Raw genomic sequence first — 27,234 nt, 5'->3', positions numbered from 1 at the left:
AACTCTGAATTGTACGGTTTCTCTGTGATTATTATATATTTTTTCAGATATGGCTACCAGACCGTCTGCGAGTGAAACCACAATGGTAGAGCTCCAGACCAGACTGTCTGCGAGTGAAACCAAGACGGCAGAGCTCCAGACCAGACTGTCTGCGAGTGAAACCAAGACGGCAGAGCTCCAGACCAGACTGTCTGCGAGTGAAACCAAGACGGCAGAGCTCCAGACCAGACTGTCTGCGAGTGAAACCAAGACGGCAGAGCTCCAGACTAGACTGTCTGCGAGTGAAACCAAGATGAGAGAGCTCCAGACCAGACCGGCTGCGAGTGAAACCAAGACGGCAGAGCTCCAGAGCAGACTGAGTGAGTGAGAAGCTAGTGGAGGAACTGCAGAAACACATAGATTTTATTTTAAACACCAAAAGTCTAAAAGGTCTGAACTGATGCTGTCAAGAATGATATTCCTCAGATACACATAGAAAGTAAACACATTTGAAAGTACTGATTTAATCACATTTCCATCAGTATCTATAGTTAAAGGTAGGGTATTTTATTTGGTTAAAACTAATAGGTTTTTGTTTAAAGGTTAAAGCTCTATATTGTGATAGTAATCATTAGAGTGTTTGTTCAGTAACAGTGTTAAATAGCTCTATATTGTGATAGTAGCCTAATCATTGCTATAGAGTGTTTGTTCAAATCAAATCAAACTTTATTTATATACTGTAGCACATTTAAAACAACGACCAAAGATCGACCAAAGTGCTGTACAGAGCAGGAGCAACAAACAAAGCATATACATGTAGGCAAGTGTCAACATGAGCACCAAGCACGTATATGCACACATACAGTATAAAACACTCAGATGAGATTAAAATCCAAAGCAAATAAATGAGTCTTAAGCAGCTCAGAGAGATACTGAGGGGCCAGCCCATTAATAGATGTAAAGGTAAATAGGAGAACCTTAAAATCAATCCTAAAATTAACAGGGAGCCAGTGCAGTGAGGCCAAAACAGGGGTTATGTGTTCCCGTTTTTTAGTGCCAGTCAGCAGGCGAGCAGCAGCGTTCTGGACCAATTGCAGTCGTCTAAGAGATGACTGTTCAATGCCGGTGTATAGAGAATTACAGTAGTCAAGTCTGGATGAAATGACAGCATGGATTGCGATTTCTAACTGTTTTGGGGGGAGATGTGGCTTGACGGAGCTGATTTGTTTGTTCAGTAACAGTGTTAAAGGGCAAGAACTCTTTGGTAGAGGTTTGGGTTGTGTAGTTACCTTGCCATGATGCAACTCCAAGGTGGACAACAAATAAAAAAATAATTGCTACATTGATTAGACATTGATCATTCAAAATATGCTCCTCATTGAATTACTGTACATTGTACGGTTAAACAGCTCTCAACGTCACTATTTTAGCCTGTAAACAAACACAAACAAAACTGATTCAGACAATATAGAACATCACATTTGATTTTCTTTATAAAAATGTCAACTTCCTGTTGATTTTGTCATTTTAATTAGTAAGAAAACCCAGACTGGATCCGTGGATCCGGATCTGGATCTTCAAATAGTAAATTCAACAGGAAGTTTAAATTTCTAAACAAACAGCACTGGGTTTGGTGATGTTCTATATTGTCTGAATCAGTTTTGATTGTGTTTGTTTACGGGCTAAAAGAGTGGCATTGAGAGCAATTCATTCAGATTTCTTGTCCACCTTTAGAGTTACATCATGGCATGGTAGCTATACAACCCAAACCTCTACCAAGGTGTTCTTGCCCTTTAAATAGCTCTATTTTGTGCTATAGTGTTTGTTCAGTAACAAGGAGTCTCCCTGTCTCTCCAGCTCTTTAATAAACAAAAAATACATTTTCAGGTAGGTGACAAAATCTCAGCCAATCAGGAGAGAGTACCCATTTATCAGCTTCATTTGTATAGTGTTCCAGTTCCAATCTACTCATTTATGTGTGTCATCACTTCCGAGTGATGACACACATAAATGAGCACTTCCGAATTTCACTTGTTTAATCTGTATCCTGACTGAGTTCTCTATCCTGATTGGTATCCCGACCTGAAAATGTATTTTCTGTTTAATAAAGAGCTGGAGAGACATGGAGACTCCTGTTACTGAACAAACACTCTATGATTACTGTCAGAATAGCTACAAAACAACTATATTCACACTCGTGTGGGAGTGGGTGTTCAATTGCACTGATTTATAAACAAAAAAAAATTATGTTGAAAAATGTAGAAAGCTGGTTTCTGTTCAGCAGAATATAACTTCATAGACTTGTGTGACAGCACTAGCATCTGTGTTGTGAAAAGAATGTTGTTTGTTTATGCATTGTCTTTTCTATTAACATGTTGGATTCATGTTAAGGTGTACTTTGAGACATTTAACCATAGAAATATAAAGGTAGACGCCTCCTCTGGCTCTGAAGCGTCTGTATGGTGGGTGCACTTCCGCTTCCTGGGGGGCAGCTGGAAATTTCCGTGTGCGTCACAGAAGGGGACGTTCAGTAGGCCAATGAGAGGCAGGTGGGGGCGGGACAACTAGATTCTGACAAGTCCTGGAAAAGACGCGCTGTGATTGGAAAGTGCCCGTTCCCCCCATTTGACCTTTGGCTCTGTACTTGGTCTGCTCTTTTTTCCCCTCTACACCAAACCTCTTTGCCTTGTAGATCTGCTATTTCCTGTAAATCCTCTCACCAGAATATGGATGTAAGGGGTTGATGTAAGGAAAAGAAAAAAGAGAAAAGGTTCCCATTACAAAGATTTGGTGGCTCCCTTGTAGTAACTCTTAGGGCCCCTAGGGGTCCCAGGGCCCATATTGAAGACCCCTGAGATAGGCTAAAGTGCACATAGTTTCAATATGCTTGGCACTTTGACATTTAAGGCCTAATATTTCAACAGTTGCTACAAACAGTTGCTGTTTGTTTGTTTATACATTGTCTTTTCTATTAACATGTTGGATTCATGTTAAGGTGTACTTTCAGACATACAGAGAATAGCAGATCCACAAGCTCACAACGCGTCGCAATGTGTCACGCTGTGGGCTTGTAAATCTAACATTTGAAAATAGCAGTATGACAACCACCGTTCTAGAGCATTTAAACAATGTGATGCATGTAAACAACCGGGAAGGGCCATGGGCAGTCCTTTCATGAGGAGGAGGAGGGACTAGGACAGGTGGGTGGTCTTGTAGGAGGAGGCGGAGGGACTGGTTCAGGTGGGAGGTGCTAAGGTAGAAAACCAGGTATACTTAATGAACTGTAGGCGTGTCCACATAAAACATACTTTTATCATTTTCCGTGCACTTTTTTGAAACAAATCTTCCATAGTATAATCATAATACATGATGATCATGTTTTAGGGGGAAGAGAAATCACGGCACCCCATCTTTGACTTCCACCATTTGATCCTTTGCTCAACCTTCACTCTCTGCAGGGTGATCCTACAGAGCACCATGCAGACTGCTCTGTCTCTCTGTCTATGGTGCTGAAGCACCGTTATGTGTTTGCTTCAGGTGGGGGCTCTAAAACCAATGCCTTGCTCAAGGTCACTGACAGGAGTTTCTCTCTAACATGTGTTTTGGTGTGTGAGGAAACCCAAGTGAGCAGTGGGAGAACATACAAACTGCACACAGAAAGATCACAGTCAGGGGTTTTCAGGATAGCTATTATTTACTCCTCCAGATAGATCTGCTAGCATGAAATATACAGTACTTTAATGCTAACAATTGACTTGCTGCTGTAGGTGTACATTTGTGTAATTAGTGGTTCTCCCATTTTTATATTGTTTCCATACAGATCAGCTACTGATCAGTTTTGACCAGTTACAGACCAGTTTTGACCAGTTACATGATGACATGAAGATGAGGCACTGTGGTGAGTGAGATGTCACTGTTTTTATATATCATGTTGTTCATTCATTTGTCATTCATTTGAGGGAGAGAAAAAAAAAGTGTCCAACTTTATTGTTTTGTTGTTAGAATCACCTGGATGGCAGAAGTTTGACAGAGGTTGTTATTACATCTCTACTGAGAAGAAAACCTGGGATGAGAGCAGACAGTGGTGTAGAGACAGACAATCTGACCTGATTGTCATAAAGAGCAAAGCACAACAGGTAGTGTGTGTGTGTGTGTGTGTGTGTGTGTGTGTGTGTGTGTGTGTGTGTGTGTGTGTGTGTGTGTGTGTGTGTGTGTGTGTGTGTGTGCGTGCGTGCGTGCGTGCGTGCGTGCGTGCGTGCGTGCGTGCGCGTGCGTGCGTGTGTACGCGCGCGCGCGTGCGTGTGTGTGTGTGTGTGTGCGTACGCAAGCGTGACTGCGGAGAGTGTGAGCACATTAGTGCATTTCTTGGAGACACACATCTATTGTACATCAGTAACCAGCTGTTTTTCTGTCCAGGACTTTGTTGAGAGTTTCAACAAGAGAGTGCATCTGGGTTTGACCGACAGAGACGAGGAAGGAATCTGGATGTGGGTAGATGGAACTCCACTGACCACACCAACGTAAGACTGATCATCTTCATTTTACCTTCATTCTAATAAATGGTATTAAATGTTATCATAAAATACAAATCTGCTACACTGTCAAAAAGACATCTGATATCTACTTCACTATCCAGTTAATGTGCATCTAATATCTAGAACAGTGGTTCTCAAAGGGTGTGTCGAAGCACAGTGATGTGTCATGAGCAGTGTAGGGCAGTGACACGTTACATAGTAATATATTACTGTAATATTATTACTTTCCCCAGTAACGAGTATTGTAATTTTAATATGATTACATTACTGATCCAAGTAACCTTGCGTTACCAGGGCCGGATTAACCCTTCGTGGTGCCCGGGGCTAAAACCGGCTGTTGGTGCACCCGAAACGGGTTGTGATGAATTGAGTACAATGGACCACAATGGAAACAAGCACCCTGGGCCTTTATGTGTTATCCTTTTAACATAACCTTTGTTGATAAATTATTCAATCAATCAATTAACCAATGATGCAGCTTATGTGCAGGTCTGGTGATATATGGTCTGGGTCAGGTCAGTGTGTGGCTCAAACATGAAGCCAGTGCCAGGCATGCATAGTACACACACACACACACACACACACACACACACACACACACACACACACACACACACACACACACACACACACACACACACACACACACACACACACACACACACACACACACACACACACACACACACACACACACACACACACACACACACACACACACACAGGAACACTTTCAGCATTTGGAAGTATCGTCATTATGTTGAGTTCATTTCAGTCAAAGATACAAACATATTAGACATGTTTGAGAGGCTTCATTGTGTTTAGTGCTGCTTTTAGGAAGTTTCTGATTCCTCCTGTAAGGATAATTCATTCTTAGCTGTCTGGCAGAAACCTTGTATCTCCATATTTTGACTTTTTATATTTCTTTGTAAATTAATGCCCTACTTCATTAAACAAGAGTGTCGCACAAAAGTAGTGATAAAAGCAGATTTACAAGCCCACAATGCATTGTGGTGCATTCTGGGCTTGTAGATTGGTTATTTTCACCATTTTACAATGTTTTTTAAATAATAATGAAAAAGGAATTGTTTTGGACGCCTGGGTTTCCACCCGACACCAACGGTATGGAATATGAAGAAAAACAGTAAAAGTAATAAGTAATATAATATGTAGGTAATATAAAGACCAACACACACATATATATTTCTAAGCTATAATGTTTAAAAAGAGGTTGTTAAAAGTAAGCGTGTGTTTACTTGACAAAGTCACGTTCTTGGTTAAAATTAATGTTTTTTTACTGTGTTTCTGAAACTCTGCGAGGCGACAGGCTGACTTAATCATTATGTTGAAATCCTGCGTCCTTCATGAATGCAAGGGGCTGCAAATGTTTGGCCATAAAGACCCCAATGTTTTAGTTATGAGTTTGATCTGTCTGATAATAACATCTGCTTGAAGACGCTGTTTAAATGCTATGAGGTGTTCTTTCCTACCCGACTCTCTCCTCCTTGATCTGTCATCAGACACTGGGAGGATTTCTGCATAAAATGGTATCCTATAATGAAAGCAGGCTATTATAATCCATAAGGTGTTAGTTGAACGCTGATTGTAAACAGTCAACGTTTTATCCTCCATGTCTTGTCATTGTCGTCACCCGTCATATAATACTTATTATATTAATATAGTAAGTGAATCCATAAAGTCTAATGATGGTGTTATTGAAGCTCACAACGTGTCACATCGGGTGATTTAATTTAATGATAGACGTATGTGTGATATAGTCAGGGGTGTATTGGTGATAATAACTCACATATCGTCCTGCAGCTCTAGTGCAGTGGGTTTCAACCCTTTTCATATCAAGGTCCATTATTTATTCGGCATGTTGAGCCACGGAACCACCGTTTGATGAGATTTAGACTCTCAGACCCAAGACTTATATTTAAGAATATAAGAATATTTTGTTGTCGTTGGATAAGATTTTGTCCACAATTCCATCCATGCTGTATTGATGTTGGTTCAATAGGAGAGATAACAGGCAAACGTTGATCAAAATAATAATTCTTGTACATTCTCTAATTGTGTAGACTTCTTCTTCTTCTTAAGTAATGCAGATGTTTAACAATAATTTAACTCTTGAGAGCGTAACATTTTACACTCTCAAGAGTTAAAGATCTATAAGGGTCCATTTGGTTACCAGCTCTCCATCATTTAGTTGGGGACCACCTGGAACCTTCTCAAAGGACCACTGGTTGAGAACCACTGCTCTAGTGCATCAGCAGTCCCAACAGTGCCATCTACTGGCTTGAACTAGTCAAGACACAGAAAAACTCCTGTAGCAGCGCGGCAGCCATAGAGTTAAAAAATAAGGCAACAGCACGATGCTTCCTGTGGGTTAATTTAGTAACAAGCAATTTATTACTGTTCCTGAATAATTATAACCAAAACTGGTCATGAGATCCAGGTGAACCACTCATTATTAGTGAAATATATTAAATATATACAAATAGGCTAATTATATGTTTTATTTTATATCTTATTTTTATATCAGTACTTTGTGTGCACTAATTTCTATAGCCTTAAATACATATTTAACTATTTATTCATTCATTTATCACACATATTTTACAAAGCGGCAAAATAAGCCGATCTACAAGCTTACATGCACCATGTTGAGAGCTTGTAGATCAGCTAATTTAGCAACAAATAAGTTTGAAAACCACTGAATATAGAATGAGGAGATTATTAAAAAACAAACGATTTAGAGTGAAAAAACATCCTTGTAAAAGTATTGTATTAATTATATGTTCCTACTTCTACAGCTACTGGAGGCCTGGTGCGCCTCATGCTGAAAGCAACAACAACCCTAATGCAGAAGAAGACTGTGTTGAGTATTATGATGGGTCTCAGTCTGGCGCTCCTAGCAAAGGATGGGAAGATGCACCGTGTTCTACCTCTTACATCTACTGGATGTGTGAAAGAGCTCTGTGCTGAAACCATCATGTTCACCATGTATCAGTAAACTGGTGTGTTGTCTGCCTTGCAAGTTCTACCCAATATGCACTGTAGACATTACATCAACATTTATATTCATATGTTCATATATATAGTTAAAGGGGAGCCTATAGAATGTGAATAACATTAATCTAACAGCCATCTGTTCCATTTTAATACCATATTTCATGTAGATTAATATAATGTTTGCTCTGTTCTTAAAACAGTGATGTTATGCATCTATTTCTCACCAGTTTTAATCATTTTATTTCATTTTATTTTCCATTTAACTTTCTTATTGATTGATTATACAACAGGTAGTTCCGACCAAGCAATCTGATTGGTTGAAATAGCTTTCTAGCCGTGCTTCAAACCAGCATCATAGCACGGGCCGAATCACATTAATAAATCACTCCGCTCTGCAGTCCGCGCCTGCTTAGACCATATATGGCACAGCTGTGCTGTGACGTCACGCTGTCCCACGGTACGAAAACAAACAGAGTATCCTGACCCACCGCCGCCACCGGAGAACAAACAGCTACGCAAAATGGACTATGTTGTGACTATGATTTATTTGGTGGACTTACGGTTGATCAATGGTTAGAAGAGGATGAGAAGGAGAAAATAGCCGATCTACAAGTTCACAACGCGACGTGTTGTGAGCTTGTAGATCGGCTATTTTCGCCGTGCGATACCTTCGTACGACGGAGCATATAGCCTACTGGAATCAGCTGTGATGTGCCTCAGCTGTGTTGCTACAGGGACTATTTTGTCTCAGTCAAATAAACTCTTCTCTTTACAGGGAAACATAATAGCGAAACATTTTTATTATGAATTGCCCCACAATATGAATACATTTGGATGTGTTTTGTTGGTAACTGTTGTATAATCGCAATATTACACTCGAGGGTGTGCTTTACCTTACATTATTGGCACTTCAGTGATGCTGGCGGAACTCGGCTGCGCCTCGTTCCTGACCGCATCACTGGCGTGCCAATAATGACGGTAAAGCACACCCTCTCGTGTAATATTGCTTAATTATGTGCTTTAACCACTTAAGCCCTATTTTATACTTTGGCTATTGGAAAATAGCAGATCTACAAGCTCATCACAATATGTTGTGAGGTTGTAGATCTGCTACAGGACCACAATGAAAACAAGCCTCTAGGGATCTTTGTGTTTTCCTTTTAGCTTCATTGTAAAATCAGACCACTGTACTATTTGCAAACTGTTAATAAAGTATTCAATAAATCAAATGGTATTTTTTTATTCTAATGTAAAGCACTATCATGTTTTGTATTGAAGGTAATATACAAAGATGTACAAGTTGCATCATTAGTATTATTATCATCATCATCATCATTATTATTGTTATGTCTGTAAAGCATTATAAACACATTCATGAGACAACACTCTCATACAGTATGTTTATAATCATGCAATACATCTTATATCAATGTTTATAAAGTATAGGTCGTGGGCATATTGAACATTATACATAAATACTATTCTCACGTTGAATTATTATTATTATTAACTCAACAGAAGTAACAGAATTACTGTTTGTACTCATTTGATCATTAATGTCTCATATGTTAACAACATGGACATGATAGAAGTACTCTAGCACCACCTTGTGGACCAGACTTTTCATTTGTTTAATACTTGTAAAGAAGAAGAGTTCATCCAGGTGATGCCATAGGACGGATTATTATGAGCAGTGGTGAAAAGTAACTAAGTACATTTACTCAAGTGCTGTACTTAAATACAATTTTGAGGTACTTTTACTTTACTGGAGTATTTCCAGTTGTCTATACTCTTACTTCTACTCCACTACATCTCAGAGGCAAATATTGTACTTTTACTCCACTACAATTATTTTAAAACTGTAGTTACAAGTTACTTTTCAGATATAAATGATTACATTATAATAAGGTATATTAAAGGCACACATGGTGTAAGAAGCACTCATATTATTATTGCAAATTAAAGGGATATTTCAATTTAAAACAATTCTGGGATCATTTTAACGTCTACTCAGAGTTTTGTTGATTGATTCAATATGTACATTACAGTCATTTAGCAGACGCTTTTATCCAAAGCGACTTACAATAAGTGCATTCAACATAGGTAGGCAAGAAAACTACTAATCACCAGAAGTCTTAAGCGCATTATTTTCTAAAACAAGCAACTAAGAGTATACATAGCGCTAAAGTAAAAGTGCAATTATCAGCTACCTACTTTCTTAAACAGATGAGACAAATAGGAAAATCAAATGAGCAAGAGCTAAAACAAATATGTGTATCGACTAAACAAGATCCAATAAAACAAGAGCTCGTACAACTAGTTAACAACAGGCAAGGCTAAGAGGAAGGGTCAGGGTAGTGAAGAGGTGGGTTTTCAGCCTGCGGCGAAAGATGGGCAGTGACTCTGCTGTCATGATATCAATGGGGAGTTCGTTCCACCACTGTGGGGCCAGAACAGAAAAAAGCTGTGACCGTGATAGGCCAGAAGGACCACTGAGCGACAAGGCAACCAGTCGCCCCGAGGCGGCAGACGGAAGTGGTCGGGCATGGGTGTAAGCCTCGACCACAGCCCGGAGGTAAGAAGGAGCTGTTCCTTTCACTGCCCTATAGGCTAGCACCAGGGTTTTAAACTGGATGCGAGCTGCATCCAGTTTATTCCACTACAGTGGATGTTGCTTATAGGTCTGCATAGGAAGCTGTACATCCAACTTATTGTTTATAGCAGGACTCTTCAACAGGGGTCCTCAGAGTTGCCAAATGTTTGAGCATCCCTATTAAAGGGGGAACATTTGCTGAAAATAGCCGATCTACAAGCTCAACACGTGTGAGCTTTGGTGTAAAGGGTGGATGGGGGGGGGGGGGGGGTGTAGCAGACAGAGTACAGAGCCAAAGGTTTACCAAGTATTGAGGGTTTAAGTGGTTAATATAAAAACAATCACACAGGTCCCGGGCCCCCTGTTGAAGACCCCTGCTTCAAAGAGTCTCCTGGTGTTCTACGTTTACAGTTTAGGCATTTAGCAGACGTTCTCAATCCAGAGGGATTTACAGTAAACAAGGACACAAGATAATACGTCATAATACATCAAATTAAATAGAAATAGTAATACATACGTAAACCAATAATCTAATAACTAATACATACGTAAACCAAGAACCTATCTTCAGGGCCGCATTAAGACCCCTCAGGGCCGTGGAACACCACAAAATCAAAGGCCCCCCCAGTGGCGTAATTTCACGCACATGAATTTTTCGGGTCTAATTCGGTTCTATTTGACCAATATAAATAAAAAAAAAATCTTTAAATACACAAAAATTAAATACACAATTCTCACAGGGCCCTGCAGGCTGCGGGGCGTGGAACACAAGTTCCATGGTTATCTTCAGCCTGTACATTGAAACTGTACACACTATAGGATGCCAGGTCAACAATGACCTGGCATCTGTCTACATGCTATCTAAGTTACATTTTAGCCTAATCCTGCAAGGACGTCAAGGCTAGGGCAAGTACGGGCTGAAGTGGAGTCTGAAGAGGTGAGGCTGAAGAGGTGAGTCTTCAGATTACGGCAGAAGATTGGGAGTGAGTCTGCAGTTCTAATTGCAATGGGGAGTTCATTCCATATGTAACACTACTGTCTGGTACCGTTACTTTAAAGATAAAGGCTCATATGGATGCTATCAACGAACCCAAGTGACTCTATTGTACGTATGTTTCTTTTAACACAAAGAAAGATTTACTTGTATTATTTTTACTATTGATTTTCAGACATAAAATTACATCTAAAAAACTAAGTCATAGGTTATTAACTAATCATAGGTTATTATTATATTATAGGTTATTAACAGACCTTTTTTGCATCCCCCTTTTTCTTTCTTTTACATTTGTAACCATGGCAGAAATATAACAGATGTGTAACTTTGACTACGCCACCTGAGTTGCACCCAAGGAATCAATTAAAGTGCTAAAGTAACCAACACTGAATTGCAACACAAGTTTGTTTGTAAAAGGGAGCAGAGACGTGCTTCAAGATAATCAAGTACATTTATTTGAAATGCCACATGATGATATCATACTGATATTACAATTTAATTAAACAAGTTAATCACAATTTAATGTTAAAAGGTGGAAATACACAAGTGAAACCAAAGTCAGACTGTAGGGTGGAGGAGAGACAGAGGGGTTAGTAGAGTGAGGGTTCAAACACTTCAAAACTGTAAAACACACGACACACAACACTATTGGTGGGTTAGGTGCACACTACAAACCATACACACATGTAGTGGATAGAAGACAGTTCTCCCCCACAGTGCAACTGTGGTCTCCTCCAACTATTGGGGTACAAGAAATGACAATTAGCAATATAAATGACAGTGGCAGTTGGTCGTCAATGAAAATAAAATACAATACATAGGAAATAAGGGTCTAACAAAAGGGGCAAAGGCAGCAGTGGAGCTAAGGAGCACCTATAAAACAAAACACAACAGTTAGCCTCCACAAGGCATTCTAATTATACATCAAAATACATTCAAATCGAAATACAGAACACTATATTAACGGTCAATGTCTGTGTCTACAGGCAGGGGCACCTGGCAGCATACACAGGGGCACAATGGCTGGAGTACACAAGACTCAGGTTAGGTGGGGTTTGGGCCCCAACACCTGGCCTACAAACAGCCTCTTGGCCTCTGCTTAGATCCTCAACACTGAGGCAGAGAGGAGGGCGTGTGAGGAACACAGGACCATTAACAATCAATAAATACAATGGTTTAAACAACAGTTCAAAAGCAACACAACAATCCATTGCCTACCTTGCTCAGACAAGCCAGTGCATACAGAGAGCCAAGCAGGACTGAGTGAATGAGCACCAGGCTTTATAGGGGAGGGGTTAATCACAGTGACTACTTACACCTGAGTAATTGGGGCGTGGACACAGAACCCTGAATGGACACAGGTCTCCCTGTTACACATTAATCTAAATAACTCTTTAACAGTGTTAAAATCAATGATAATAAAAGTAATTAAATAAAAAAGACATCATATTAATTAAAGAATCATATCAATAACAAAATCAACTCAATCCATTTTGAATGAGTGACAGCTTATAGCAGGACTTGTCTTGAACTGAATATTAACATGTTACTGATATGATATTCCTGAGTTCACGAAGTTCTTGAGGGATAATAATTAGAGCAAAAAAAAGTCATACAGTCATGCTCCAGAGAAGTGTAACATAGTCGATATCACGAGGTACAGCTCCTTGTCATAAACACACACCTGAGGTGATGGAGCAACAGTGGCTCAGCAGACAAGAGCAACCGGTTTAATCCCTGAATGCATGGAGAAGTGTCCTTGAGCAAGACAATTAACCCCTAAACTGCTCCCAATGAGCAGGTTGGTGCCTGGTTGCTGTCTGCCGTTGGTGTGTGAATGTGTGTGTATGCACATTGTAAAGCGCTTTGGAATAACTGGCACTATATTAGCCCTGAAACATCACTGTCATATCATGACATTTACAACCGTTACATCTACATAAACTTTCAGATTTCAAATATAAAGTGCTGACCCCACGGCCACTGATGTAGCAAGTTAAAGCGTCCCGGTCTAAGAACCCAAACCAAACCTAGCGCTGGAAGAAAACGCCGGCTCCCTATTGCTGCACCAATCTATGTGTTAATATTCTCATTGTTCTGTTTAATTTCCACGGGAATTCGGATACAGGGTTTACAATAAATGAAACTTGAACAAATGAACAAATGTGGTAGGCCTACTCTCTGTGCATAATACACTGTGCACTGTGTGCAGTGCATGAAACATGTATGCTCTCACCACACCCACACGGTGATATAACAAAGTGTACATAAGAGCTTCTGTTTGTCTTCTTCAACACTTCAACACAGGAAGGAAGACGACACACATCATTCTACTGAAGGTTTGGGATGATTCCTCTCCTCTCCTCTCCTCTCCTCTCCTCTCCTCTCCTCTCCTCTCCTCTCCTCTCCTCTCCTCTCCTCTCCTCTCCTCTCCTCTCCTCTCCTCTCCTCTCCTCTCCTCTCCTCTCTTCTCTTCTCTTCTCTTCTCTTCTCTTCTCTTCTCTTCTCTTCTCTTCTCTTCTCTTCTCTTCTCTTCTCTTCTCTTCTCTTCTCTTCTCTTCTCTTCTCTTCTCTTCTCTTCTCTTCTCTTCTCTTCTCTTCTCTTCTCTTCTCTTCTCTTCTCTTCTCCTCTCCTCTCCTCTCCTCTTCTCTTCTCTTCTCTTCTCTTCTCTTCTCTTCTCTTCTCTTCTCTTCTCTTCTCTTCTCTTCTCTTCTCTTCTCTTCTCTTCTCTTCTCTTCTCTTCTCTTCTCTTCTCTTCTCTTCTCTTCTCTTCTCTTCTCCTCTCCTCTCCTCTCCTCTCCTCTCCTCTTAGTTGTTACTTCTAACCTAAACCTTTCTCTCTCTCTATCTACTGAAGGCAATCATCTTCATCATCACCATCATGAAGCTGCTACTTCTCTGCGCTGTGATGGCTCTGACTGGAGCTGCATCAGGTGTGTGTGTGTGTGTGTGTGTGTGTGTGTGTGTGTGTGTGTGTGTGTGTGTGTGTGTGTGTGTGTGTGTGTGTGTGTGTGTGTGTGTGTGTGTGTGTGTGTGTGCGTGCGAGTGAGCATGCGTACGTGCATGTGTGGCAGCATGCATGCGTTTCTATGGTGTAGATTCAATAACCAGACTCTTAAACTGTCCAGTTTGACACTCTGGTTTGATGCTCTAGTCAGAGGCTGAAGGGATCATGGTGGTGATATCGAGCTCAGCTCAGCTCATGAACGTTTGGTCTTGGAAGGTGTTCAGTGAAGAGCATGCTGGACTGTGTGATGATGCAGGGTGTGTCATGTTTGATGGAGTGGCTGTGTTACCGACATTAGCCACCAGGGTATACAGGCTGGTATACTGTATTGTATATTTTGTTTTGTTTGTAAATGAATGCTCTATGTGATCATACTACACTAACTACAGCATCACACAAAAGTAGCAGATCTACAAGCTCGAAAGGTACAAAAGTTTGAGCTTGTAGATCTGCTACTTTTGCTATTTTTGAATTTGAATCCTGAAAAGTAACAGTTTTGGACAAATGAGGTTTCCACCTGACCTCTTTTGAAACAAAAATAAAAGGCATGGGTTCCCGAGGCTATTTACCATTTAACCCCATGATGGTGGGCTGGATACGTGGATATAGTGAATGAATCAGTTAATTAATTTTGAGCTTGTAGATCTGCTACTTTGGCTTTTTTTTAATTTGAATCCTGAAACGTAACAGTTTTGGACATATGAGGTTTACACCTGACAGAGATGATATGCATTCATCAAGCTGTACGACAGAGAGAATTAGTTTTCCACAGGGAGGTAGAAGTCTGGATCAAACAGGGGGACAGAAATCCATCCCTTCCCCTTTATGCCACTGAGGACAAGTATTACATTATCTTCCTATTCAAACTGGATCATTACTGCCATGGATTCAGGAATGATCCTTTATTTCATTTGTTTTTACTTCAGCATTATGTCCAAGAAGATGTGCGTATGGATGGAGTTATTTCTCTGGGCGCTGTTACCTGTATGTCCGAGCTAAAATGGACTGGGGCTCCGCACAGGTAATTACAATGAATGAACAAGATTGGTTGAAACTTATTTTTATACAACTTCTACTTTGTGTATCTGTACAGCATGCAATGGTGTGAAGTAACTAAGTACATTTACTTAAGTACTGTACTTAAGTACAATTTTGAGGTATTTGTACTTTACTTGTACTTTACATTTCCAATTTCCTTCTACTCCACTACATCTCAGAGGCAAATATTGTACTTTTACTCCGCTACATTTATTTGAACACTTTCGTTGCTTGTTACTTTGTAGATTTTGATTATTATTACCAAACACACAAACCAATTCAGCTCCTATATACATTTCGGCCATTTGAAAATAGCAGATCTACAAGCTCACAATGCGTCGCATCGCGACACATTGTGAGCTTGTAGATCTGCTATTTTCAAAAGATTTGTATACATTTGAAAACTTCAAATGGGACATAATGACTTCAAATCTGCATAATGAGTAATTTCTAATTTGGTACTTTAAGTACATTTTGATGCCAATACTTTTGTACAGTTACTCAAGTAGATTTTGATTACCTGACCTTTACTTCTAACAGAGTATTTCTACATTGCAGTATTGATACTATTAATTAAGTAAATAAATGTAGTACTGTTCCCATCACTGTATGACTGATTATTCCCTTCTCTCTGTCTTCTCTTTATGTCTTAATGCAGAACAGCTGTTTGAGTCAGTATGCAAACCTGGCCTCAGTAACCAGCAGAGCGGAGGACATATTCATTCATTTCCTGATCAAATCTCAGTATGGTGAAGGTTCCACATGGATCGGGGGCCATGACAGTTTAAAGGTACAGTATGTTACCCTACAGCGGGGGTCTTCAATGTTTTTTCAGGCCATTAAGGACCCCTTAGCTGAGAGAGAGATGAAGCAGGGACCCCCCACTAAAAACGTGTCGCAGATTAAATAGATTTCATAGATAGCTTCATAGACTTGTTTAACAGCACTGTCATCAGTGTTGTGTCACTTTTTGTTTTTAATTATGTTGGATTTATGTTCATGTGCATTTACAGACAGATGAGTGTCCGGGGGCGGGGCGTTTCTTAGTTTTCGTCCTCTGGGGGCACCACCTCCTTTTATGTGTAAAACAGGAACTCGGTTTGGCTGATTGTTATGAAAAAAGCTGTTACTTTTCAGGATTCAAATTAAAAATAGCAAAAATTAGCAGATCTACAAGCTGAAAATGTGTCGCTCTGCGCCATGTTCTGAGCTTGTAGATCTGCTATTTTTGATACCTTTGTGTGATGAAGTAAGGCATTCAATATAATGTTACACTTACATTATATTATATTATACTATATTCCACACTGTCCTCCTCTAGGATGGCGTATGGTCATGGAGTGATGGTAAGAGGATGTTCTATAGGAACTGGGCCAAACACCAACCCGACAACCGGGGTGGAAGAGAAGACTGTCTGCGTGCAAACTGGCAAAGTAGAAAAACACCCTCAAATAACTTTCAATTAAAAGAAAACGTAATAGCAACTCAAAGTAAAGATCATGTCATTTAGTTTATGTTGTCTGGAAGCCATTTTAATGCAGGACCTTGTCTATCTATGATTTCAGGTAGAGTCCAGTGGGATGACTTTGTCTGCTCAGGGAAACTTCCATCTATCTGTGCTAAAAGCAGCTGAGGCCCTTACACCAACACACATACACACGCACGCACGCACGCACGCACGCACGCACGCACGCACGCACGCACGCACGCACGCACGCACGCACACACACACACACACACACACACACACACACACACACACACACACACACACACACACACACACACACACACACACACACACACACACACACACACACACACACACACACAAACGTTTGTATTAAAACATATTAGTCTCAAACAATCTGCCCTTTTTTATTTATATTTGTACTTATTTAATTTGTTAACTTTTTTGGTGTGGGTTCTTCATGAAGGACAGTTGTGTCGTGTGTGTTTGTGTAACTTTAGAGAGATCGTGAAGCTACAGGAAACCTGTGCTCACTTCTAGCTGCCGTCAGCACAGCCTACGCATGTGTGGTTCATGTTTATGATGAAAAAATAGATTAGAAATTAGATGAATTTCATCAGATAAGATCAGGTGTTAAACCTCAGAGCCAGCCTAGCAGAGGAGAGGTGACGTTGGTATGGGCATGTGTGTGTGTGTGTGTGTGTGTGTGTGTGTGTGTGTGTGTGTGTGTGTGTGTGTGTGTGTGTGTGTGTGTGTGTGTGCACGCGCGCGCGTGTACGTGCGTCCGTGCGTGTGTGTCTGTCTGTGAGTGAGTGAGGTGGTGTGTTTTTATTGGTTCACAGAGTTTGAGCTGTCACATGTGATATAAATGTAACAGTGCCGTCTACGTTTAGGACAGTGAAGACACGTCTTCAGTGAGTTGTGAAATGGTGGAACATGGCTGTGGCTGAACATTATGACAACATTGAGCTCCAAGAGATGGACGATACAATCTATGATGATATTGACGCCTGGCCTGCAGCTCAGGAGAGAGATCCACTCCAAGAGGAACATCATGTTGACACCACGACTACAGCAACAGGGACTGAAGTACAAATGGCTGAAGAAGGACATTATGACACCCTTGACCTCCAACAGATAGGTGATGCGACCTATGAAGATGTTGCTAAGACCAAGAAAGAGAAAGATCTACTGAAGATACTGCGGGCTGGTAAGAGATGTTACTAAAACTAATGTACAAATCACAAAGAACTAGAAAAAGTGCTCCTCGGAGCACAGGTCTCCGCCAGGTCAGGTAGGTTATTGTGGGCCAGCAATGTTCAGAATTTGCCAATCAGGATGGAATTTAAAAAATCGGACGGAACCATCTTGATCACTTGACTATAGAGATTAAGGCTGCAACGACTAATCGTTTAATCGATTATTAATCGATTATCAAATTAGTTGCCAACTATTTTGATAATCGATTAATCTATAATCGATTAATCGATAATGGAATATAATTAATATAATAATTAATTCAATGTAAAATTGGCTATTTTATCCAAAATGTAAAAATAAATAAATTAGAAAATGTAAAGTAAAGTATACATGATTAGAATATGCTTAAACATTCGACAATTAAGGTCTAATATTACAAAACTACAAATTGATACAAAACCTATATATCAAGTCGTTTTGGGGCATAAACAAAAAGTTGAAGGATAACATTAAGTCTGATAATGATGTACCATGCATGTTCACATCAAGTATACTTTACATTACTTAAGACCGTTAAGTGCCCACCTATCCTATGGGGGCGGCAGTGGCTCAGGGGTAGAGTGGCCGGGTAGAGTGAACTGGAAAACCGCAAGTTCGATCCCGGGCTGGGGCGCTCCCCTAGAGTTAGTGTCGAAGTGTCCTTGAGCAAGACGCTGAACCCCTAATTGCTCCCGATGAGCAGGTTGGTGCCTTGCATGGTTTCCTCCGCCATCGGTGTATGGACGTGTGTGTGATTGGGTTAATGGCACAATCAATGTTAAGCGCTTCGGATAGAAGCGCCATTTATCCTGTATCCCATTTTTTTTAAATTAAACATTTGCATTTGTATAGTACTGTTACCTGTACTGTTACCCGCCTTTAGCCTAAAATATGTTGTTTTTTAATCAAATCAAGCAGTCAGAAGAAGAGAAAAGCTACCATAAGGTGGCTTTTATTTATTTTGATATGTATTTATATATTTTATGGGTAGTAGCCTAATCAGCAGCTGAGCAAAATTGTATAACATGTACTTTTAAATGAATTATTCATCTGTATTGTCTTTATTGTTAGATAGAACATGCCTAAAACAACTTAAAATCAAAATTATAAGGTAATTGCTTAATAAGTGCGATAATCCGATTAATCGATTATGGAATTAATCGTTAGTTGCAGCCTTAATAGAGATAATGTGTACTGATTTGCATGATGTTTGGACAAAATTTGTAGGAGTAATATAAAAAAGAAAAATCGGCCTCCTGGTGGCGCTATAATAGGGCAATGTTAAAAGGGTGGTGTTTGTTCTTCAACGTAGTGCGAATGTACGTGCAAAGTTCCACCGCAATCGGACACTGCGTTCATGATTTGCGCCATTTTGTTCAAAACGGGCCACTCCTGCAAACCTTAGATGTCAATGTTAGCCAATCAGGATGGAATATGAAAAATCAAACAGATCATCTTGATCACATGACTATAGAGATCATGTATACCGATTTGCGTGAAATTTGGATAAAATCTGAAGGCTCAAAATATGTGTTTTACATAAGTCGGCCTCCTGGTGGCGCTATAAAGGCTAATGTGAAAAATGCAGGGCAGATGTTTTTCCTTGGCCTCAAGGGAGTATGCAGATCGGTGCAGTTACAGTTAAAAACGAAATTTGGCCTTTTATAGCGCCACCATGAGGCTGATTGGAAAATTTCCAAGTGACATTTCTTCCTCGGCCTAGTGGGAATGTGCGTGTGAAATTTTACGGAAATCACAAGCTGCGTTCATGATTTGAGGCATTTAGTTAAAAATGGACCAGTTCTGCAAACTTTGGAAGCCAACCTTAGCCAATCATGATGGAATATGGAAAATCAGACAGATCCGTGTTGATCACATGACTATAGAGATACTATGTACTGATTTGCGTGATGTTTGGATACAATCTGTAGGAGTAATATAAAAAAATGGGTCTTTCGGCCTGGCGGAGACAATAAACTTTTTATACAGGAGGTTCAACGGTTTTAACCGATCTCACTCCCTGTGTGTGTGTGTGTGTGTGTGTGTGTGTGTGTGTGTGTGTGTGTGTGTGTGTGTGTGTGTGTGTGTGTGCACGTGCGTGCGTGCGTGAGTGCGTGCGTGAGTGCGTGCGTTTGTGCGTGCGTATTGCGTGCGTGCATTCGTTCGTTCGTGCGCAATTGCGCATGTGTGTGTGCGCACACGCAGGCATGAGTGTGTATGTGCGTGCATGCATGCGTACATGCTTGTATGTGTGAGTGCAATGTTCTGCCTTATATGCACTTTGTAACTGGCTTTGTAACTAGACGCGTCGCAATTCTGGGAAATTGCAAAGTGTGGTTTCGCCGACGCCGGTCGCGGCCGCCGGGACTCGAGGGATACGCCGGGAGGAATACCGTCGGAGGCCGCGCGACGTGCCATTCGAATCGGGTGCCGATCGGATCCTGCCTTCGTGATACGTGCCGTTTTGATTTGAGGAAATAGGCCCCTCCCACTAAATAAATAGGCCCGTCCCACAAATGTAACGGGCCAATCATATTGTCACGTCACTCCTGATATCGCTTTTATTACAATTTGAGAGGATTCCCCCCCCCCAAAAAATCATGTTTTTGCATCAAACGGTTACGTTTTGTGCATTTGTGGCGCCCCCTATGGGTCAAAGTGGAAACCTTTTGGGAATTCGTTGAGTAAATCACCCTCGACATGTGATTTAAATTTGGGATTGACCGGACGTTTCGTTCGTGATTTCTGGCATTTTTGGTAAAACAGGCCCCTCTCACTAACTTTGGAAGCCATTTACGGACGAACGGTAAAGACTATCAAAATGCCGTTTGGTTTGGATATGTTTACCGGATGGGCCCAGAGATCATGCGTACCGATTTTTGTTTTGTGAGATTTGGACAAAAAATGTGGGAAGCTAAAAGTATGTTTTGCAGAAAATTCAAAATGGCGGAAAATCTATCCTGACGCAAAAAATGTTGATTTTACGACCTATGGTTCAAGAGTTATAGGCCAAAAGGTAAAGTGGGCTGTTATAGCGCCACCATGTGGCCGAATGGTGTGATTCTTCTTTAAATAATTTTGCTATAAACTATTAACCCCCCCTCCAAGTCTTGTAACTGTAGCCCTTACGGTTTCCGAGAAAAAAATGCTTGAATGGGAGTTTTTGCAATTCCCATTAAAGTGGATGGGGAAATGTAATGCACTAATAAATTAATATCAATAAAACTATGCAACCAATCTCTTAGGAAGGTACAAGCAGTCTATTCCCGGTGAAGCCGGTCATTTTGACATATGGCACGAAATTGGGAAAAATAAACTGTGGGAGAAGTAGCGAATATGAAAAAAGTTTATCTAGAAAGAAAAATAAAGTGGGAAGAGTACTATTAGTCTGGTTGCCCATTCGGGCAACCAGACTAATAGTACTCTTCCCACTTTATTTTTTTTTTTATGTCCTTTGTACAAGGCATTCTTGTACTTCTGTTTATGTGGACATGAATAAATATTTCAAGTGTGTGTGTGTGTGTGTGTGTGTGTGTGTGTGTGTGTGTGTGTGTGCGCGCGTGCGTGTGCGTGCGTGTGTCCTCCAGACAGAAGACGTAACAAGCGGGTTGGAGTCGGTGTTGGATTGCTTTGTGTTGTTCTAGCTCTCCTCAGCGTTGCTGTACCACTAAAACTCTGTAAGTTAAGTATCATAACAACAATGTATTTTATTACAATTTATGCACTATGTGATACCTCATAAAATCTATTATCAGTGGTAGTAATATGTTAGTATAGCAGCAACATAAGCTGTAGCAGCATTTTAGTTGGACATCAAAATGTAGGTGTTTTAAGTAGTTGATCTGTCATTTTACAGATCAGTCCAAAATGGTGGAGAGACAACAACTACTGAGCCGTTTAGATGAGTTACAGAACAAACATAACAACCTGACAGAACAGTTACTGAGCCGATTGGCCATGTTACAGACCAGGTATGACAAGTTGGAGACCAGGTATGACAAGTTAGAGACCAGGAATGACGAGTTACAGACCAGGTATGACCTCCTGACTGAAGAGCGAGACCAATTACAAATCAAGAACAACAACCTGACTGAAGAGAGAGATTGCCTGAAGGGCATAACCTGTGGTCAGTGAAACATCACTGTTTTTATTCATTGTTGTATCATGTTGTTCATAATTTGTTATTAATTTAACCAATAAAAAAAGGACTAACTTTATTATATTTTTTGTCTGAAGCACCTGGATGGCAGACATTTGACAGAGGTTGTTATTACATCTCTACTGAGACCAAAACCTGGGAGGAGAGCAGACAGTGGTGTAGAGACAGACAATCTGACCTGATTGTCATAAAGAGCAAAGCAAAACAGGTAGTGTGTGTGTGTGTGTGTGTGTGTGTGTGTGTGTGTGTGTGTGTGTGTGTGTGTGTGTGTGTGTGTGTGTGTGTGTGTGTGTGTGTGTGTGTTTGTGTGCGCGCGTGCGTGTGTGCGTGTGTGTGTGTGTGTGTGTGTGTGTGTGTGTGTGTGTGTGTGTGTGTGTGTGTGTGTGTGTGTGCGTATGCGCGCGAGCGAGGCAAAACAGGTAGTGTGTGTGTGTGTGTGTGTGTGTGTGTGTGTGTGTGTGTGTGTGTGTGTGTGTGTGTGCGCGCGAGCGTGCGTGCGTGCGTGCGCATTTTGTGGAGACACACATCTATTGTACAGTTTGTACATCAGTAACCAGCAGTTGTTTTGTCCAGGACTTTGTTGCCAGTTTCAACAAGAGGATGTGGCTGGGTTTGACCGACAGAGACGAGGAAGGAATCTGGATGTGGGTAGATGGAACGCCACTGACCACACCAAAGTTAGACTGATCATCTTCATTTTACCTTCATTCTAATAAATGGTATTAAATGTTATCATAAAATACAAAACTACTACACTGTCACAAAGACATCTGATGTCTACTTCACTATCCAGTTAATGTGCATCTAATATCTAGAACAGTGGTTCTCAAAGGGTGTGTCGAAGCACACTGATAGGTGGCAGTAACACGTTAAATAGCAATATATTACTGTAATATTATTACCTTCCCCAATAACAAGTATTGTAATTCTAAATGGTATATGGTCTGGGTCAGGTCAGTCGTCAGTGGGTGGCTCAAAAATGAAGCCAGTGCCAGGCATGCATAGTACACACACACACACACACACACACACACACACACACACACACACACACACACACACACACACACACACACACACACACACACACACACACACACACACACACACACACACACACACACACACACACACACACACACACACACACACACACACACCTACATACAGGAATACTTTCAACATTTGGAAGTATCGTCATTATGTTCGTCGTGAGTTTATTTCAGTCAAAGACACAAACATAGTTGTCCATTATAAACTTTGTACAGGCCTGTTTGAGAGGCTTCATTGTGTTTAGTGCTGCTTTTAGGAAGTTTTTGATTCCTCCTGTAAGGATAATTCATTCTTAGCTGTCTGGCAGAAACCTTGTATCTCCATATTTTGACTTTTTATATTTCTTTGTAAATTAATGCCGTACTTCATTAAACAAGAGTGTCGCATAAAAGTAGTGATGATAGCAGATTTACAAGCCCACAATGCATTGCGGTGCATTGTGGGCTTGTAGATTGGTTATTTTCACTATTTATGAAATGTTTTTAAAATAATGATGAAAAAGGAATTGTTTTGGACGCCTGGGTTTCCACCCGACAGCAACGGTATGGAATATGAAGAAAAAACGCAAAAGTAATAAGTAATATAATATGTAAGTAATATAAAGACCAACACACACATATATTTCTAAGCTATAATGTTTAAAAAAACAAGAGGTTGTTATTTAAAGTAGGCGTGTGTTTACTTGACAATGTTATGTTCATGGTTAAAATGATTTATTTTTTACTGTGTTTCTGAAACTCGGTGAGGCGACAGGCTGACTTTAATCATTATGCTGAAATCCTGCGTCCTCCATGACTGCAAGGGGCTGCAAATGTTTGGCCATAAAGACCCCAATGTTTTAGTTATGAGTTTGATCTGTCTGATAATATCATCTGCTTGAAGACGCTGTTTAAATGCTATGAGGTGTTCTTTCCTACCCGACTCTCTCCTCCTTGTTCTGTCATCGGACACTGGGAGGATTTCTGCATAAAATGGTATCCTATATTGAAAGCAGGCTATTATAATCCATAAGGTGTTAGTTGGACGCTGATTGCAAACAGTCAACGTTTTATCCTCCATGTCTTGTCATTGTCGTCACCCGTCATATAATACTTATTATATTAATATAGTAAGTGAATCCATAAAGTTTAATGATGGTGTCATTACCGATCAAGCTCACAACGTGTCACATCGGGTCATTTAATTTAATGATAGACGTATGTGTGATATAGTCAGGGGTGTATTGGTGATAATAACTCACATATCGTCCTGCAGCTCTAGTGTAGTGGGTTTCAACCCTTTTCATATCAAGGTCCATTATTTATTGGGCATTTGAGCCACAGAACCACCGTTTGATGAGATTTAGACTCTCAGACCCAAGACTTATATTTAAGAATATTAGAATATTTTGTTGTCGTTGGATACGATTTTGTCCACAATTCCATCCATGTTGTATTTATGTTGGTACCAATAGGAGAGATAACAGGCAAATGTTGATCAAAATAATAATTCTTGTACAATCTCTAATGGTGTTACTTCTTGTACATTTAGTAATACAGATGTTTAACAATAATTTAACTCTTGAGAGCGTAACACTTTACACTCTCAAGAGTTAAAGATCTATAAGGGTCCATTTGGTTACCAACTCTCCATCATTTAGTTGGGGACCACCTGGAACCCCCTCAAGGACCACTGGTTGAGAACCACTGCTCTAGTGCATCAGCAGTCCCAACAGTGCCATCTACTGGCTTGAACTAGTCAAGACACAGAAAAACTCCTGCAGCCGCACGGCAGCCATAGAGTTAAAATAAGGCAACAGCACGATGGTTCCTGTGGGTTAATTTAGTAACTAGCAATTTATTACTGTTCCTGAATAATTATAACCAAAACTGGTCATGAGATCCAGGTGAACCACTCATTATTAGTTAAATATATGAAATATATACAAATAGGCTAATTATATTTTTTATTTTATTTTATGTTCTATATCAGTACTTTGTGTTTTCTATTCATTTATATAGCCTTAAATACATATTATAACTATTTATTCATTCATTTATCACACACATTTTCCAAAGCGGCAAAATAAGCCGATCTACAAGCTTATACACATGCACCATGTTGTGAGCTTGTAGATCAGCTAATTTAACAACGAATACGTTTGAAAACCACTGAATATAAAATGAGGTGATGATTAAAAAACAAATGATTTAGAGTGAAAAAACATCCTTGTAAAAGTATTGTATTAATTATATGTTCCTACTTCTACAGGTACTGGAGGTCTGGTGAGCCTCATGCTGAAGACAACAAGACCCCTAATGCAGAAGAAGACTGTGTTGAGTATTATGATGGGTCTCAGTCTGGCGCTCCTAGCAAAGGATGGAACGATGCACGGTGTTCTATCCATACCAACCACTGGATGTGTGAAAGAGCTCTGTGCTGAAACCATCATGTTCACCATGTATCAGTTAGCTGGTGGTTTGTCTGCCTTGCAAGTTCTACCCAATATGCACTGTAGACATTACATAAACATTTATATTCATATTTTCATATATATAGTCATGTAGATTAATATAATGTTTGTTCTGTTCTTAAAACAGTGCAAGAGAAGTTATGCATCTATTTCTCACCAGTTTTAAGCATTTGATTTAATTTTATTTGCCATTTAACTTTCTGATTGATTGATTGTGTGCTTTAACCACTTAAGCCCTATTTTATACTTTGGCTATTGGAAAATAGCAGATCTACAAGCTCATCGCAATGTGTTGTGAGGTTGTAGATCTGCTACAGGACCACAATGAAAACAAGCCTCTAGGGATCTTTGTGTTATCCTTTTAGCATCATTGTAAAATCAGACCACTGTACTATTTGCAAACTGTTAATAAAGTATTCAATTAATCAAATACTATTGTTTTATTCTAATGTAAAGCACTATCATGTTTTGTATTGAAGGTAATATACAAAGTTGTACAAGTTGCATCATTAGTATTATTATCATCATCATCATTATTATTATTGTTATGTCTGTAAAGCATTATAAACACATTCATGAGACAACGCTCTCATACAGTATGTTTATAATCATGCAAGACATCTTATATCAATGTTTATAAAGTATAGATCGTGGGCATGTTGAACATTATACATAAATACTATTCTCACGTTGAATTATTATTATTATTAACTCAACAGAAGTAACAGAATTACTGTTTGTACTCATTTGATCATTAATGTCTCTTATGATGGAGCTATGTTAACAACATGGAAATGATAGCAGTACTCTAGCACCACCTTGTGGACCAGATCTTTCATTTGTTTAATACTTGTAAAGAAGAAGAGTTCATCCAGGTGATGCCATAGGACGGATTATTATGAGCAGTGGTGAAAAGTAACTAAAGTACATTTACTCAAGTGCTGTACTTAAATACAATTTTGAGGTACTTTTACTTTACTGGAGTATATCCAGTTGTCTATACTCTTACTTCTACTCCACTACATCTCAGAGGCAAATATTTGTACTTTTACTCCACTACAATTATTTTAAAACTGTAGTTACAAGTTACTTTTCGGATATAAATGATTACATTATAAAAAGGTACATTAAAGGCACACATGGTGTAAGATAAGAAGCACTCATATTATTATTATTGCAAATTAAAGGGATATTTCAATTTAAAACAATTCTGGGATCATTTTAACTACTCAGGCTTTTGTTGATTGATTCAATATGTACATTACAGTCATTTAGCAGACGCTTTTATCCAAAGCGACTTACAATAAGTGCATTCAACATAGGTAAGGAAGGAAACTACTAATCTCCAGCAGTCTTAAGCGCATTATTTTCTAAAACAAGCAACTAAGAGTATACCTAGCGCTAAAGTAAAAGTGCAATTATCAGCTACCTACTTTCTTAAACAGATGAGACAAACAGGAAAATCAAATGAGCAAGAGCTAAAAAAAATATGTGTATCGACTAAACAAGATCCAATAAAACAAGAGCTCGTACAACTAGTTAACAACAGGCAAGGCTAAGAGGAAGGGTCAGGGTAGTGAAGAGGTGGGTTTTCAGCCTGCGGCGAAAGATGGACAGTGACTCTGCTGTCATGATATCAATGGGGAGTTCATTCCACCACTGTGGGGCCAGAACAGAAAAAAGCTGTGACCGTGATAG

General features: G+C 39.8%; 1 protein-coding gene across 1 annotated transcript; it reads left to right on the top strand.

Annotated features, from left to right (window-relative positions):
• The first annotated feature begins 251 nt into the window (after nucleotides 1-251).
• LOC311034879 (C-type lectin domain family 4 member M-like) lies at nucleotides 252-25,570 on the top strand. The gene is made up of 5 exons (XM_084042910.1): nucleotides 252-359; nucleotides 3,800-3,877; nucleotides 3,982-4,115; nucleotides 4,396-4,499; nucleotides 25,335-25,570. The coding sequence occupies exons 1-5, from the start codon at nucleotides 293-295 to the stop codon at nucleotides 25,504-25,506; spliced, it is 555 nt and encodes a 184-aa protein (XP_083899036.1). The 5' UTR covers nucleotides 252-292; the 3' UTR covers nucleotides 25,507-25,570.
• Nucleotides 25,571-27,234: the final 1,664 nt, after the last annotated feature.

This window comes from Gymnoscopelus microlampas (genome assembly GCF_963454915.1).
Source record: "Gymnoscopelus microlampas genome assembly, chromosome: 19".
NCBI lineage: Eukaryota > Metazoa > Chordata > Actinopteri > Myctophiformes > Myctophidae > Gymnoscopelus > Gymnoscopelus microlampas.
Note: the sequence above shows the minus strand (reverse complement) of the source record. Positions and strands in the feature narration are given on the sequence as shown.

What these genes read in the sequence shown, in the direction of transcription:
- LOC311034879 (XM_084042910.1), top strand. Translation starts at nt 293, where the DNA reads ATGAGAGAGCTCCAGACCAGACCGGCTGCGAGTGAAACCAAGACGGCA. An exon ending in AGAGCTCCAGAGCAGACTGA is followed by an intron (nt 360 to 3,799) that starts GTGAGTGAGAAG and finishes GTTTCCATACAG; the next exon opens with ATCAGCTACTGATCAGTTTT. An exon ending in ACTCCACTGACCACACCAAC is followed by an intron (nt 4,500 to 25,334) that starts GTAAGACTGATC and finishes CTACTTCTACAG; the next exon opens with GTACTGGAGGTCTGGTGAGC.